Source organism: Chrysemys picta, chromosome 4 (assembly GCF_011386835.1).
Source record: "Chrysemys picta bellii isolate R12L10 chromosome 4, ASM1138683v2, whole genome shotgun sequence".
NCBI lineage: Eukaryota > Metazoa > Chordata > Testudines > Emydidae > Chrysemys > Chrysemys picta.
In genome coordinates this window covers 128860969-128875508 of record NC_088794.1, presented here as the reverse complement: position 1 = coordinate 128875508, position 14540 = coordinate 128860969, and the positions used below count along the sequence as shown (strand labels likewise).

General features: G+C 41.9%; 1 protein-coding gene across 2 annotated transcripts in view; it reads right to left on the bottom strand.

Moving 5' to 3' along the window:
- AK7 (adenylate kinase 7) overlaps nt 1–14540 on the bottom strand; it is a 59998-nt gene that overhangs the window by 20526 nt on the left and 24932 nt on the right. For both annotated transcript variants that reach the window (XM_005307018.4, XM_065593570.1), the window contains exons 7-13: nt 13548–13636; nt 12626–12716; nt 11721–11798; nt 10395–10544; nt 7211–7339; nt 5822–5963; nt 3998–4126 (exon numbers count right to left, since the gene is read on the bottom strand). In XM_005307018.4, coding sequence (XP_005307075.2) covers nt 3998–4126; nt 5822–5963; nt 7211–7339; nt 10395–10544; nt 11721–11798; nt 12626–12716; nt 13548–13636 — 808 coding nt within the window. The remainder of the gene's footprint in view (nt 1–3997; nt 4127–5821; nt 5964–7210; nt 7340–10394; nt 10545–11720; nt 11799–12625; nt 12717–13547; nt 13637–14540) is intronic.

The window sequence follows — 14540 nt, the reverse complement described above, 5'->3', positions numbered from 1 at the left end:
TCTATACAGCAATCAGCACAGTGCTGGTGGTGAACATATAACAAATAATAATACTATGCATAGAATCACAGAACTGGAAGGGACCTCGAGAAGTCATCTATTCCAGTCCCCTGTACTCGTGGCATGACTAAGTATTATCTAGACCATTCCTGACAGGTGTTTGTCTAACCTGCTCTTAAAAATCTCCAATGATGGAGATTCCAAAATCTCCCTAGGCAACTTATTCCAGTGCTTAATCACCCTGACAGTCAGGAAGTTCTTCCTAATGTCCAACCTAAACCGCCCTTCCTGCAATGTAAGCCCATTGCTTCTTGTCCTATCTTCAGAGGTTAAGAAAAACAATTTTTCTTCCTCCTCCTTGTAACCACCTTTTACATACTTGAAAACTATTATCATGTCCCCTCTCAGTCTTCTCTTTTCCAGACTAAACAAACCCATTTTTTTCAGTCTTCCCTCAGAGGTCATGTTTTCTAGACCTTTAATAATTTTTGTCGCTCTTCTCTGGACTTTCTCCAATTTGTCCACATTCTTCCTGAAATGTGGTGCTCAGAACTGGACACAATACTCCCGTTGAGGCCTAATCAGCACAGAATAGAGCGGAAGAATTATTTCTCGTGTCTTGCTTACAATACTCCTGTTAATACATCCCAGAAGGATGCTCACTTTTTTTGCAACAGCATCACACTGTTGACTCATATTTAGCTTGTGGTCAACTATGACCCCCAGATCCCTTTCAACAGTACTTCTTCCTAGGCCAGGGGTCAGCAACCTTTGGCATGCAGTTCACCAGGGAAAGCACTCTGGCGGGCCAGGCTGGTTTGTTTACCCGCCGCGTCCGCAGGTTCGGCCGATCGCGGCTCCCATTGGCCGCGGTTCGCTGTCCCAGGCCAATGGGGGCGGCGGGAAGCGGCACAGGCCGAGGGACGTGCTGGATAGACTTTACAAAAACTAGACAAGCCATTTACAACACAAACTTTGCCTCTCTACAAAGGAAAAAGGACACTAAACTATCTAAACTGCTACATGCCACAAGGAGCCACTACAGTAGTTCCCTTAACCCACCCAACAATATTGTTAATCTTTCCAGCTATACTCTTAGCCCAGCAGAAGAGTCTGTCTTATCTCAGGGCTTCTCCTTTTGTCCCTCCAGACTCACGAACATGATACAGTTCTGCGGTGACCTAGAATCCTGCTTTCAACATCTCCGACTCAAAGAATAATTTCCAACATACCTCTGAACAGCATACTAACCCACAGAATCCTCCCTACCAGCACAACAAAAAAAAGGATTCTGCGTGGACTCCTCCGGATAGTCGAAACAACAGACTGGACTTCTACATAGAGTGCTTCCGTCAATGTGCAAAGGCTGAAATTGTGGAAAAGCAACATCACTTGCCCCATAACCTCAGCCGTGCAGAACACAACGCCATCTACAGCCTCAGAAACAACTCTGACATCATAATCAAAAAGGCTGACAAAGGAGGTGCTGTCGTCATCATGAATAAATTGGAATATGACCAAGAGGCTGCTAGACAGCTCTCTAGCACCACATTCTACAGGCCATTATCCTCTGATCCCACTGAGGATTACCTAAAGAAACTACACCATCTGCTAAAAATACTCCCTGACAAAGCACAGGAACAAATCTGTACAGACACATGCCTAGAACCCCGACCAGGGGTATTCTGTTTGCTACCCAAGATCCATAAACCTGGAAATCCTGGACGCCCCATCATCTCAGGCATTGGCACCCTAACATTAGGATTGTCTGGCTATGTGGACTCTCTCCTCAGGCCCTATGCTACCAGCACTCCCAGCTATCTTCGAGACACCACTGACTTCCTGAGGAAACTACAATCCATTGGTGATCTTCCAGAAAACACCATCCTGGCCACTATGGATGTAGAAGCCCTCTACACCAATATTCCACACAAAGATGGACTACAAGCTATCAGGAACAGTATCCCCGATAATGTCACAGCTAACCTGGTGGCTGAACTTTGTGACTTTGTCCTCACCCACAACTATTTCACATTTGGGGACAATATATACCTTCCAGTCAGCGGCACTGCTATGGGTACCCGCATGGCCCCACAGTATGCCAACATTTTCATGGCTGACTTAGAACAACTCTTCCTTAGCTCTCGTCCCCTAACGCCCCTACTCTACTTGCGCTACATTGATGACATCTTCATCATCTGGACCCATGGAAAAGAAGCCCTTGAGGAATTCCACCATGATTTCAATAATTTCCATCCCACCATCAACCTCAGCCTAGATCAATCCACACAAGCGGTCCATTTCCTGGACACTACTGTGCTACTAAGCGATGGTCACATAAATACCACCCTATACCGGAAACCTACTGACCGCTATACTTACCTACATGCCTCCAGCTTCCATCCAGGACACACCACACGATCTATTGTCTACAGCCAAGCTCTAAGATACAACCGCATTTGCTCCAATCCCTGAGACAGAGACAAGCACCTACAAGATCTCTATCAAGCATTCTTAAAACTACAATACTCACCTGCTGAAGTGAAAAAACAGATTGACAGAGCCAGACGAATACCCAGAAGTGACCTCCTACAAGACAGGCTCAACAAAGAAAATAAACAGAACACCACTAGCTGCCACCTTCAGCCCCCAACTAAAACCTCTCCAGTGCATCATCAAAGATCTACAACCTATCTTGAAAGATGATCCCTCACTCTCACAGATCTTGGGAGACAGACCTGTCCTCGCTTACAGACAACCCCCCAAGACAACCCCCCAACCTGAAGCAAATACTCACCAGCAACCACACATCACTGAACAAAAACACTGACCCAGGAACCTATTCTTGCAACAAAGCCCAATGCCAACTCTGCCCACATATCTATTCAAGTGATACCATCATAGGACCTAATCACATCAGCCATGCCATCAGGGGCTCATTCACCTGCACATCTACCAATGTGATATATGCCATCATGTGCCAGCAATGCCCCTCTGCCATGTACACTGGCCAAACCGGACAGTCTCTACGCAAAAGAATTAATGGACGCAAATCTGACATCAGGAATCATAACATTCAAAAACCAGTAGGAGAACACTTTAACCTGTCTGGTCATTCAATGACAGACCTGTGGGTGGCAATTTTGCAACAAAAAAAGCTTCAAAAACAGACTCCAGCGAGACACTGCTGAGCTTGAATTGATACGCAAATTAGATACAATCAATTTAGGCTTAAATAGAGACTGGGAATGGCTGAGCCATTACAAACATTGAATCTATCTCCCCATGTAAGTACTCTCACACTTCTTATCAAACTGTCTGTACTGGGCTATCTTGATTATCACTTCAAAAGTCTTTTTTTTCCCCTCTTACTTAATTGGCCTCTCAGAGTTGGTAAGACAACTCCCACCTTTTCATGCTCTCTGTATGTGTATATATATATCTCCTCAATATATGTTCCATTCTATGCATCCAAAGAAGTGGGCTATAGCCCACGAAAGCTTATGCTCAAATAAATTTGTTAGTCTCTAAGATGCCACAAGTACTCCTGTTCTCTTTGGGAATGGTTTTCCAACCAGTTTTGCACCTACCTTATAATAGCTCCATCTAGATTGCATTTCCCTAGTTAGTTTATGAGACTGTCATGCAAGACAGTATCAAAAGCTTTACTAAAGTCAAGATATACCATGTCTACCACTTTCCTCCATCAACGAGGCTTGTTACCCTGTTAAATAAAGCTATCAACTTGGTTTGACATGATTTGTTTTTGACAAATCTATGCTGACTGGTACTTATCACCTTATTATCTTCTAGATGTTTGCAAATTGATTGCTTAATTATTTGCTCCATTATCTTTCTGGGTATAGAAGTTAAGCTGACTGACTGGTCTGTAATTCCCTGGGTTGTCCTTATTTCCCTTTTTATAGATTGGCACTTTATTTGCCCTTTTCCAGTCTTCATACATACACAACAAATACAGCAGAACTCTGTAACTTACGATTAAATAGATCTTTTGCCTGGTCATAAGTCTTTGGAAACCCATCCAAAATATATCCTTGATTCTTGCAAGGCATAGACTTTAGCTTTTCTTTCATGAATTTAATCACATACTGATCCTCTAGATGACCTGAAAATTTAATATATGCATTCAAATAGAGTTAACCTATGTATAGTTTATGTGGAAGATGAACATCTGAAAGATTTTACTAACATTTTTATACACTTGTCAGAGAGTCTTTGAGTTAAGATCTTAGAATGCCTAACAATCTGCTTGGGATCACTATTTGATAATACTCAGAATCACCTATGGTAATATGTATTGATATGTTTCAGAGCCTTCAGAGTACCACAAAATTATCAGGTATAAAATGAAAGACTCCTTTCATAAAACTGTTTATGTTTGATGAGTTTAACTATTATCCCGAGATCAAAGGAGTTAAATAAATAAATAAATAAATAAATAAATGAGACATAGTAGTATAACATACTGGTAACCGCCAGGGACTTGCAGTGTCTCTTGAAGCATCTAGAATTAATTTCTGAGTTTACTTGACAAAACAAAAAAACATTTAGAGAGAGGAATGTAGCAGAACAGTTAAGTTTGCAAAATGTTGGATTTTACTAAGGGTCTCAAACAGATTTACAAACACATATTCAATTTGTTATTAAAACACTTGGCAAAACCCATGTGAGACAGGTATTATGCTCACTCAGATGGGTAAACTGAGGCACAAAGTAGTTTTAGTGATTTAGCCCAGGTCATTGAATAAACGTTACAATAAAACCCCAATGTCCTGGGAATAAAACTCAGATTCTTACTTCTTCTGTAGTCATGACTCCAACTCCCTCCCCTTCCCTTTGCTTCATTTTTAAAAAGTCTTAATTAAATATATATAAGCCACTGTAATCAAAATATTTTGATTGTAAAAGGTTTCATTGTTTTAACAATAAAGCAAAGCCACACAAGAGATGATGCAGCAGTGCTCATTAATGCACTCCTTGGGTGAGCTACAAGCATATGACTTTGCAGACAAAGCATGCATTAATTAGGCAAAAGCATGCATCATACAGTGCTTTTTCATGGGAAATCATTGCAGATCTCAGTAGTGTTAAGAAGCACAAGGCCAAAAGCACACATGACTTTAGCCACAAATAATAATTAAAACACTTCTATGGGACTTTTTCCATCCAGAGATCTTAAAGCATTTTACAAATATGGGTAAGCATTATTTACCCTGCACCAAAGGGGAGGGAGGGGAAACAAAGAACAAAAAGTTAATTGTTTTTTTTTTCAAGGTTAGTTGCAATCAAGAAACCCAGTAAGACCTGGCTAGCTTTTTATTTTAAGCGACATTAATTAGGCTCTCACATCTGAAAGGTAAGCATGATATATTAATTAGAAAATATTTTCGCCAAGAATCTAGAGAGACTGAATATAGAGCTGTAAGTAAAATGTCAGTTTGTCGTGTCAAAAGGGCTGCGTAAAAATATAAATAGAAAACAATAAAAACATCAAGAAAGAATTTCTACTATTATAATAGCTTTCCAGTGTTTAAAAATGTATATGACTTTTAACAGGCACATTAGGTCAAATTCTGCCCCATTACTCTCATACAACCCCAATCATTTCAGTGGAATTGCACAAAGGTAAGTGAGGTTAAGGTTCATAATGCTGCAAAAGGGGGCATGACCCTTGCCTTCAATGGGAGCTATAAGGCCTAAAGGAACAGGCACAAATCAATTTCCTGATTTTTCATTTGTATAAAAGTTATATCTATTAACTAAAATCCAGGCTACCATTATCAATCCTTTCATGCCTTACCTCCATTCTGCTCCATGTTTTCTTTGACTCCATCTAAGAGTTCTTGTGCCTCTTCTATACTGTCCCCTTCTTCATCATCTTCTTCTCCCTCCTCGCCCACCTCTTCAGTTTCCACTGTTTCTTTAGGAGCAATAATTTTCTCCTATATACCAAAAAAAAAAAGGTTCAAAAATAGTTTGGCTAAATTCTGCCTTTGGTATTAGACAGGTATAATTAAGGACAACATTTGGGCCACTGTCTGCATATTAGTATCAGCCTAGTAGCTGAAAGCCTGTGCTGTCACACAGGTGTAATTCATAAAGTTATGTATGTAAAAAAGCCAATAATGGGTCAGAATTTAACAGGTAGATGGTAACAAACCATGAATCCCAATGGTGATTGAACCTGGTGATATTTTAAACCAAAAGCGCTCTCAACCATGCTTGTAGCTTTTTCCACTGATTCAACAGACATTCTAGGCTTAAGAGTGATGTTTGGGGTTACTGTGTGTGCTGACTGTGTTGTGTGGCTGATGTGTTGATTTGTGTGTGGGGAGTGTTGTGTGGGTGGCAAATGAGGGGAATGTGCTACAGTGACAGTCTATGTGTATTTGGGGTTTTGTGTATGCTGGTTGTGTTGTGGAGGGGAGGCTGCGTTGTGTGTAGGGGGAGTTGTGCAGATTCCTTCATACAACCATTGACATTTTTGCATGCAAATAACTGTAGACTAAGAGTGGTGATTGGGCTGATATCACAATGGTCTAGGACCCTTGGCATGGCATAGATACATTCCTTACTATAGGTGCACACAGTACAGGTGTAACTCATAAAGTCAAAATGGCTGAGAACTTAAAAATTAGATGGTAACAGGCTCCAAATCCTAGTGATGATTGAACCTGGTGATATTCTGAATAAAAAGAGCTTTCAACTGTACTTTTCTAGCTTCACAGTGACTCAGACATTCTAGGAGTGACACACATAAGACACACAGAGTGACAATCCTGGAATCTTATTATATAGATATGCAGCTGATCTAAGGCCCTAAGCTGTGTGGTGGTGAGCCATCTTCACTAATTACAATCAGTTAAAATAAGGAGTGCTCAGTACTCAGCATGTCACAAGATCATGCCTTTACAGCCTAGGTTAAATCAAATATGTTTTGGCTTTTGCAGATACTGAAGAATGGAAAAGGCAGGGATTAGTTTCAACAGCCACAGTTGGGCATCTACAATGGAGTTAGGATATTTTTAATTCCTCATTGCAGTCTACTAGAAGAAGGTTATTTCCTATGGTCATTCTTCAACTTCTAAATCACAGTTTTCTAACTAATTCTTAAATTATTTCAAACATTTTACATTTTAAGACTATGAAAACCAAAATAATAAATCCTAAAGAAGAGTTACCCACGTACCAGATTTTCTATTGCTTCAGAAATTACATCCTTTATTTTAATGTGATGTAGCTTGTAGTGTTTGCAGAGTTCTTCAGCAATGGTAGATTTCCCAACTGCAGGAGGACCAAGAACACAAATTTTGACTGGCTGAAAGAAAATGAAGATAAAAAGGAATTAAGCAAAGAGTGTGATTTTTGTTTTAAATGACTGGTCTTTCCCCTACGACCAGTAGAAAATATATGAACAAACAAATTAACATAAAATTGGATACCTATTTTAGATGAAATTTCAGTGTATAAATTCTGCCCTTGGATGTCCTCCTATTTCTGGAGCTCAGTATCTCCTACAATTCTTGACATCTGGGCAGCTCACAGAGATGGATCAGAGTTTTGGAGCCACATGGTCTGGCCATGCTCCCTCAGCTCCTGCTTTCCTCCAGTTTCTCTGACTCTGAGATGTGTGGAGAGCGGTTTTTAAAGCTCCCACCAGGGGCGGCTCCAGTCACCAGCGCACCAAGCGCGACCTGGGGCGGCAAGCCGTGGAGCGTGGCCTGCCAGTCACTGTGAGGGGGCAGTCAGGCTGCCTTCGGTGGCATGCCTGCGGGAGGTCTGCCGGTCCCGTGGCTTCAGCGGCAATTTGGTGGCGGGTATGCCGAAGGCGCGGGACCGGCGGACCTCCCGCAGGCATGCCGCCGAGTCTGCGTTACCAGCAGACCTCCCGCAGGCATGCTGCCGAAAGCTGCCTGACTGCCATGCTTGGGGCGGCAAAATACATAGAGCCGCCCCTAGCTCCCACATTGACATCTGCCTACAGTTTGGGGTTTTTTTGGGGGGAGGGGGGAAGAGTGTCAAAATTTGGGGTAAGAAGCAATCATCCTCCCTTCTCCCGTTGGCCAGTTTTTTAGCCGGGTGTTGGAACCCCCTGGAGCCTGAGCTGCAGTGCATCCTGCCAGCTCCTCTGCACCTTCTGGATATGGCAAAGCACCCTAGAAAGCACCAAATGAAATCCAAATGGTGCTCCATCTGTGAGACTGCCTTCCCAGGCTCAGCAGACAGTGATGTGTGCCCAGCCTGCACTCAGCCTTCTGTCCCCAATTCTGTTAGGTCCCAGTGCTATGAGTCAGGCAGGCATGTGGTATCCCCTAGCCACCAGAGCAACTGTGACTCTAACATGGCAAAAATGGACCAAGAATCTATAGGCAGAGCAGGGATAGGCTCCAAGAATGAGGAGGGCCCAGTGACCCAACTCAGGGGGTAATTCCCAGTGGGCCCCTGGAGAAAAGAGAGAGCAGATTTACAGGGTCACAAATCCCCCCACTCCCCACCTCCTGGCAAGTTCTAAAAATGGATCCTGAACACTCTGGAAAAAGAAACAGGGATCATAAGTAGGGTGACCATATTTCCCTATGCTGAATACGGGACATATGGTAAAATTACTCGTATTCAAGTGAGTTCAGCTGCAATCAATAGTACAAACATTCAAATTAACATCAAGTTGACTGAGCCCCTGTTAAAAAGAAATACTGGGTAGCTGGATTCTTTTTATTTACATTCTTATCTTTAAGGCTTTAGGGTTCACACAGGGAGAGGTTACACACACACACACACACACACACACTCCTACCACCCCCACACACACCTGGGGAGGCGTGACACACACGCACTCCCATTCATCTCTCTCACATGGGGTGGAGGATTTGACCAACCAACCCGACCCTCCTTGCCCGGCACTCTCCGTCCTCTATGCCTGGCTGAGTCCCCGGGACTGACCCGCCCCTGCTGGTACTTGGCACCACATCTTCTTGAGGCAACACATGGGGTGTGTGCACACATGGTCACATGTCCCCCATCCCCAGATTTCTGCCACCAGGGTTCACACCAGAATGTGGCAAGCAGCAGCCTTCCAGCTGCAAGGGAGAGGTTGTGGTGGTGGGGGGTCCGTGTCTTTGCAGAGCTCATCTCCCCTCCACCCCACCACTCCCATGTGGCTGGAAGCAGCTTGTCCCTTCCTGCCCGCACAGTGTCAAAAGGCAGCTAACACCTCCAGGCTGCTGCTGGCCACTGACATAACGCAGTCACCTCCTGTCCCCTGGCTACAGCGCGGGCAGGAAGGGGTTAAGCCCTAAGGATGCATTGTGCACCAGGGCTTAGGGAACCTGAGGGCAGGGGCTTCAGCGAACCCAGGGAAGGAGGGGTGGATGAAGAGGGTGCTAAGCCCCTACCCAGGGGGCTGCTGTGGAACCTGCAGGTTCAGGGCGTGAACACGCTGGAAATCGCTTCCCCTCTGCCACTCCAGAGCATAGCTGAGGGGCCGAGTGGCTTCCCCATGCCAGCCACGTGTGGGGCTTTGGCATATGCAGAGCTTGGCTCTTCCTGGCCTGCGCCTCAGGCCGGAGGGTCTTGGGATTTCCCGGGGCATCAGCCCAGCCAGAGGCAGTGGGGGAAGGAAGGAGCCTGCTGGCCAAGCTTTTGGTGAGAGCTCAGTGCTCTGACCAGGAGCTGGTTTTCTGCACAGCTCTTGGAGCAGGACGCGCCATGCTAGGGGGGATATGGAGGAGCAGCAGGGCTGGGGGGGACGAAGGGGCAAAGCAAGGAGAGGACGGGGGGGGGGGGGGGGAGAGCATGGAGGGGCCGATGGGTGGGCAGCAGAGGCAACATGTAACCGTCCGCCACCTGCCACATGTAACTGGAACTATACTGGCAAAAGAATTCCTTTAGTCAATATAGCATATGTTATGTTGGGAGGTGATTTACCTATACTGATGAAAGATCTCCTTATGCAGATATACGCTGCATCTCCACTAAGGGTCTCTGCTGATATAGCTATATCAATGTAGCCACGTTGGCAAAGCCTTTCTCGTGTAGACTAGCCTTAAAATCAAAACACCTGAGTAAACAGATGTTTCTTATTTCATGCCAAAAGTCACCATATTATGGTATATCACATGAGAGAGCTAATTCCAGAGCCACAGCCCTCTGCTGATTTCACCTGCAGGATTTCAGTTCTAGGGACAACAGGAAAAGTATTTCTTCTGCTTAGTTCTTCGGTCCTTCTTTCAGTTTTAGTTCCCAAATATATTGTATTTGTCAGTTTATTTTGCATCTCTTAACAGCATTGCAAATATTGTCACTTAATGTATATTTATACACTCCTCTTAGAAAAATATCAGAGCATTTCAAAACAGCATCCAGGAAATAATTACCAGTAATCCCCGACTTTGCTTGTATTCTTTGAGGACTTGCCCAATATTCTCCACCAGTCCTGTCTGAGCAACCCACTTAATGTTGAAGTTCTCCTTCAAAAATACAGCTTCCATCCGCAGGTTCACAAGTAACATATCCAAATGTGTTTGCTAAAGGAGCAAAAGTATATTTAATTGCACAGGGAGTTCCCTGTTTGATATTAAAGGGACACTGCCAAGTAGCCTAACCCCAAGATGTAGGTCTTATTTAAAAAAAAAAAAATTGGAGGGGGTAGGGGGTGCTGCTTTACAAAACCAAAAATTAATATTTTCAAGATTATTTAACAATTTAAATGAAAACAGGTTTTATTTTTCATTTAAATATTCCCATGAAGTATTAGAAATCCAGTCACTATACCACTGGCTTATGATCATGCATGGAAACCAGAAAGTGGAACTTTCATTTTCTAAGCAGAGTGAAGGGCAAAAAGTAAACAAAGGGCCCTAATCCAAAGTGCACTGAAGTCAATGGAATGACTCCCATTGACTTTCATGGGCTATGATTCAGGCCTAAAGACAATAATTCAATTTTAAAATTTATTTTAGTTTTAATAATCTAGTTTGTTATTAATGACAAAGAGTTAAGGAAACAATTATGATTTTTATCTTGATAGTCTCTCTCCCAGACCTAACTCCACACTGCGAAGACTACCATCTGTGGGCATTTTGTTACTGTAACCAATGAAGCGGCAGTCATTAATTCCATCTCTCTTAACTCCTGAATCTATTCTAATTCATAGATTTTAAGGCTAGAAGGACCTGTATAACACAGACCATATTCACCCAATTATTCGTACACTGAAATATTAAAGGGACACATTCTAAAGTGCCTTTGACAATTCATACCTTGTTTACTCCAAGCTGCTTGCAAGAATACAGAAACAATTCACATCTGCCATATCTTATTGACTAATCAGAATAAACATTTTTGTAGCTCACTATTTACATCTTATTTCCTCTGTAAAGGCTCAATTCTGTGCAGGCCTCCTGTGAGGTGCTCAGCATCCTCAACTCACATCAACTCTAATATGTCACTGGAGAGCCTCAGGATCAGGCTCTACATACTAGCAAAAACGCCTCATAATTCTCTACTATGTGGTTTATAACCTGCTTTTTCATTTACTTTATTTATCTAAATATAGTTTATGCACTTTTGTTGACATTTTTGGTGTCATATATTTGTGATGATGTAAACAATAAGAAAAAAGTACATTGCATGGTATTTCTATTTTCATCTCACATCCCTTCCTTAAAGAAGATATTCAAAAAAGGAAACAAAATACTAACCGTTAAGTCTTTGCTTAAGAAAGCGTTTTCTCTTGGAATCTTTTGGATTTTTCCTGGTCCAACATTTTTGCTAATGCACTGCCAGAAAACAATATTGTACATTAAATTGGGTTCTCATCTAATCCATACTTTTGAGTTGCACAGCAATCTGAAGAACATGTGTGTACTAGTTCAAGTTTAGAGACAGGGTAGAATACCTCTGCTGGGCTGTATACTAAAAAAGGAGTGTTGCAAGCTTTCTATTTTATGGACCACGACATAAAGCCAAGAGCCAATCATGGACCTGCTTTCTTTCCCAACACTCCCACTACATGATTCTCAAAATATTTCATTCTGCAGACCACCATCAAAGGCTCTGCAGTCCATGGATTACCATCTGAGAATCTCTGTTCCAGTATGTTCAATTTTCAGTGACAGTAGGCAAATAAATTGCCAATTACTTCGAAAGCACTTTTAAATAATAGAGAGTTAAAATCACCAGATTGCTACTTCACAGCAGCTTCCAGGTTACTTTGCTGGATTTTGCTTCAAGGCATGTGATTAAACAAAGGAACAAACTATATTCCTACAATTCCAGGGAAAAAAGAATTTCAAAAAGACACTGCCTAATTACAGTATATATGAACTGGATGAAAACATAAGGTCTAATCCATCAGCCCTTTATCACAGGCAAAAGCCCTTTTGAAACTAATAATTTTGCCTGAAAATGGACTGCAGGACTGGGCCCACATTTTGCATTTCGTTTAAAAGAAGTACGCACTATAGGATTTCAAGACTAGTTTTTATAAAATTGTTGTGCAGAATAATTCACGGAAGATTCAGGGACTTTTGACAGAGTGAGGACTAAGGATTTACAAGACTAAAAAGATACCTAGACAAAGAAACAAAATATTAAGCTGTTTTACCTTAACTATGGCCTGAAGAGTATGTATAGATTCATCCACTGCCACAATGTAGTGGGTCCTTGGCCTATGGTCAGCTATATTTTGTAACACCCTGCAATATAGCAAATGCAATCAATGTCCATTAGTGGAAGGAAAAATATTGTGTCTTTAACATGAAATATAATATAGAAGCAACCCCAAGGCAAAGGGTATGAGGAAACTCTGAAGGTGAATATTCCAAAGCATGCTATTTTCATGTTGATTTTTATTCATAAGATAATATAATTAGATATCTCAGTTTGGCCAAGACACTTCAGAAATATGGAACAATGTCTCTAGAAAATATACACCAAGCTGCTACTTGTCCTTTCTATTCTGGTTTCAAAAACTGTGGTGCAGTTTCATGTTGGTTCCATTCGGTTTATGGTACTATGTTCTGGACATGGTACTTCTAGGAATTTCTTGAAAGCATGGCCTCAATGTGACTGTAAGTTATTACTTCCAGAAGGCCTATTTCTTTTCTTTTTTTTTTTTTAATATGGAGATATACCTATCTCATAGAACTGGAAGGGACCTTGAAAGGTCATCGAGTCCAGCCCCCTGCCTTCACTAGCAGGACCAAGTATTGATTTTGCCCCAGATCCCTAAATGGCCCCCTCAAGGATTGAGCTCACAACCCTGGGTTTAGCAGGCCAATGCTCAAACCACTGAGCTATCCCTCCCCCCGATATATCCCTCCCTTCCGACATATCATGTTGGAAATATTTAAATCTCCATTTGCCTGAAAATGATGTGCCAAAGTCAACTGTAGTCCATTTTAAAAAATTAAAATAAAAAAAAAATGGTAGCAGCTGTCTGAAATCTCCACTGGTAGGTATGGTTTTGGTATATATATGGATACTAAGCATTTCCAGGGATGGCCATCCCTAAAAAGCATACTTACGCTGCTAAATCAACAACATGAATGGTTGGAAGAAAATTGTTTCCATCACCAAAAACTGGTATTGCAGGAGTCTCACCAAGCCAAGCTGTCTGAAAATAAATACAAATGAAGCAGGAGAGTTATATTTAATTAGAGTTGCAAAAAGGAACATATGTACGGTTGGTGAAACTAGGTACATCCTGGATTTTAATGTTCAGTTTCTTGTATGTGAGTATGAGCCGCAGCTGAGTAATCAATTCTGCGAGCTGCTGATTGCCAGCCTACAAAGAGCCTACAAAGGTAGTGGCATTTTTGACAGAACTGCTCAGTTTGGGGAAAGCTTTATTATTATTATTTTATATCCCAAAGGATATAAAATGAAAACAGAAATGAAGAAAGCTTTGGGGGGAAAAAAAATCACACTATACTGAAAAAAACATTGTTTACCTAATCCCAACAGGCATGCTGCACACTCCATTGAGTTCAAAAACTGTGGAATGACTGAATATGTTTTAAACTAAAAATCTGCTAAATGACTCAATGTGGCCATGTCCACACTACAGATGCTATGCTGGCATAGCTGTATTTATAGGCTGGGCAGAATTTGATTTTTTAAAATATATAATTTCAAGGAATAATATCAGTGTTTATTTTAAGCATTTTTTCTTTTGCTATCGATTGAAATAGTCACAGTTGCGGGAAATTAGAGGGTGGGGTCAGACAATTATTTAATGGCAGTCTCTAATAAGTTCTCAAGCAGCAACTTAATTTCCTTTTTTACAGGGTTACTGGCCTAGTGGTTGGGGGAAGCTGTAGAACTGACATATCTTGATTTTAAGGCTTTTGACACAATCCCACATGACAATCTCATAAGCAAACAAGGGAGATGTGGTCCAGATGGAATTACAATAAGGTGGGTGTATAACTGATTGAAAGACCATACTCAAAGAGTAATTATCAATGGTTCACTGTCAAACTGGGAGGGTGTATCTAGTGAGGTCCTACAGGGGTCTA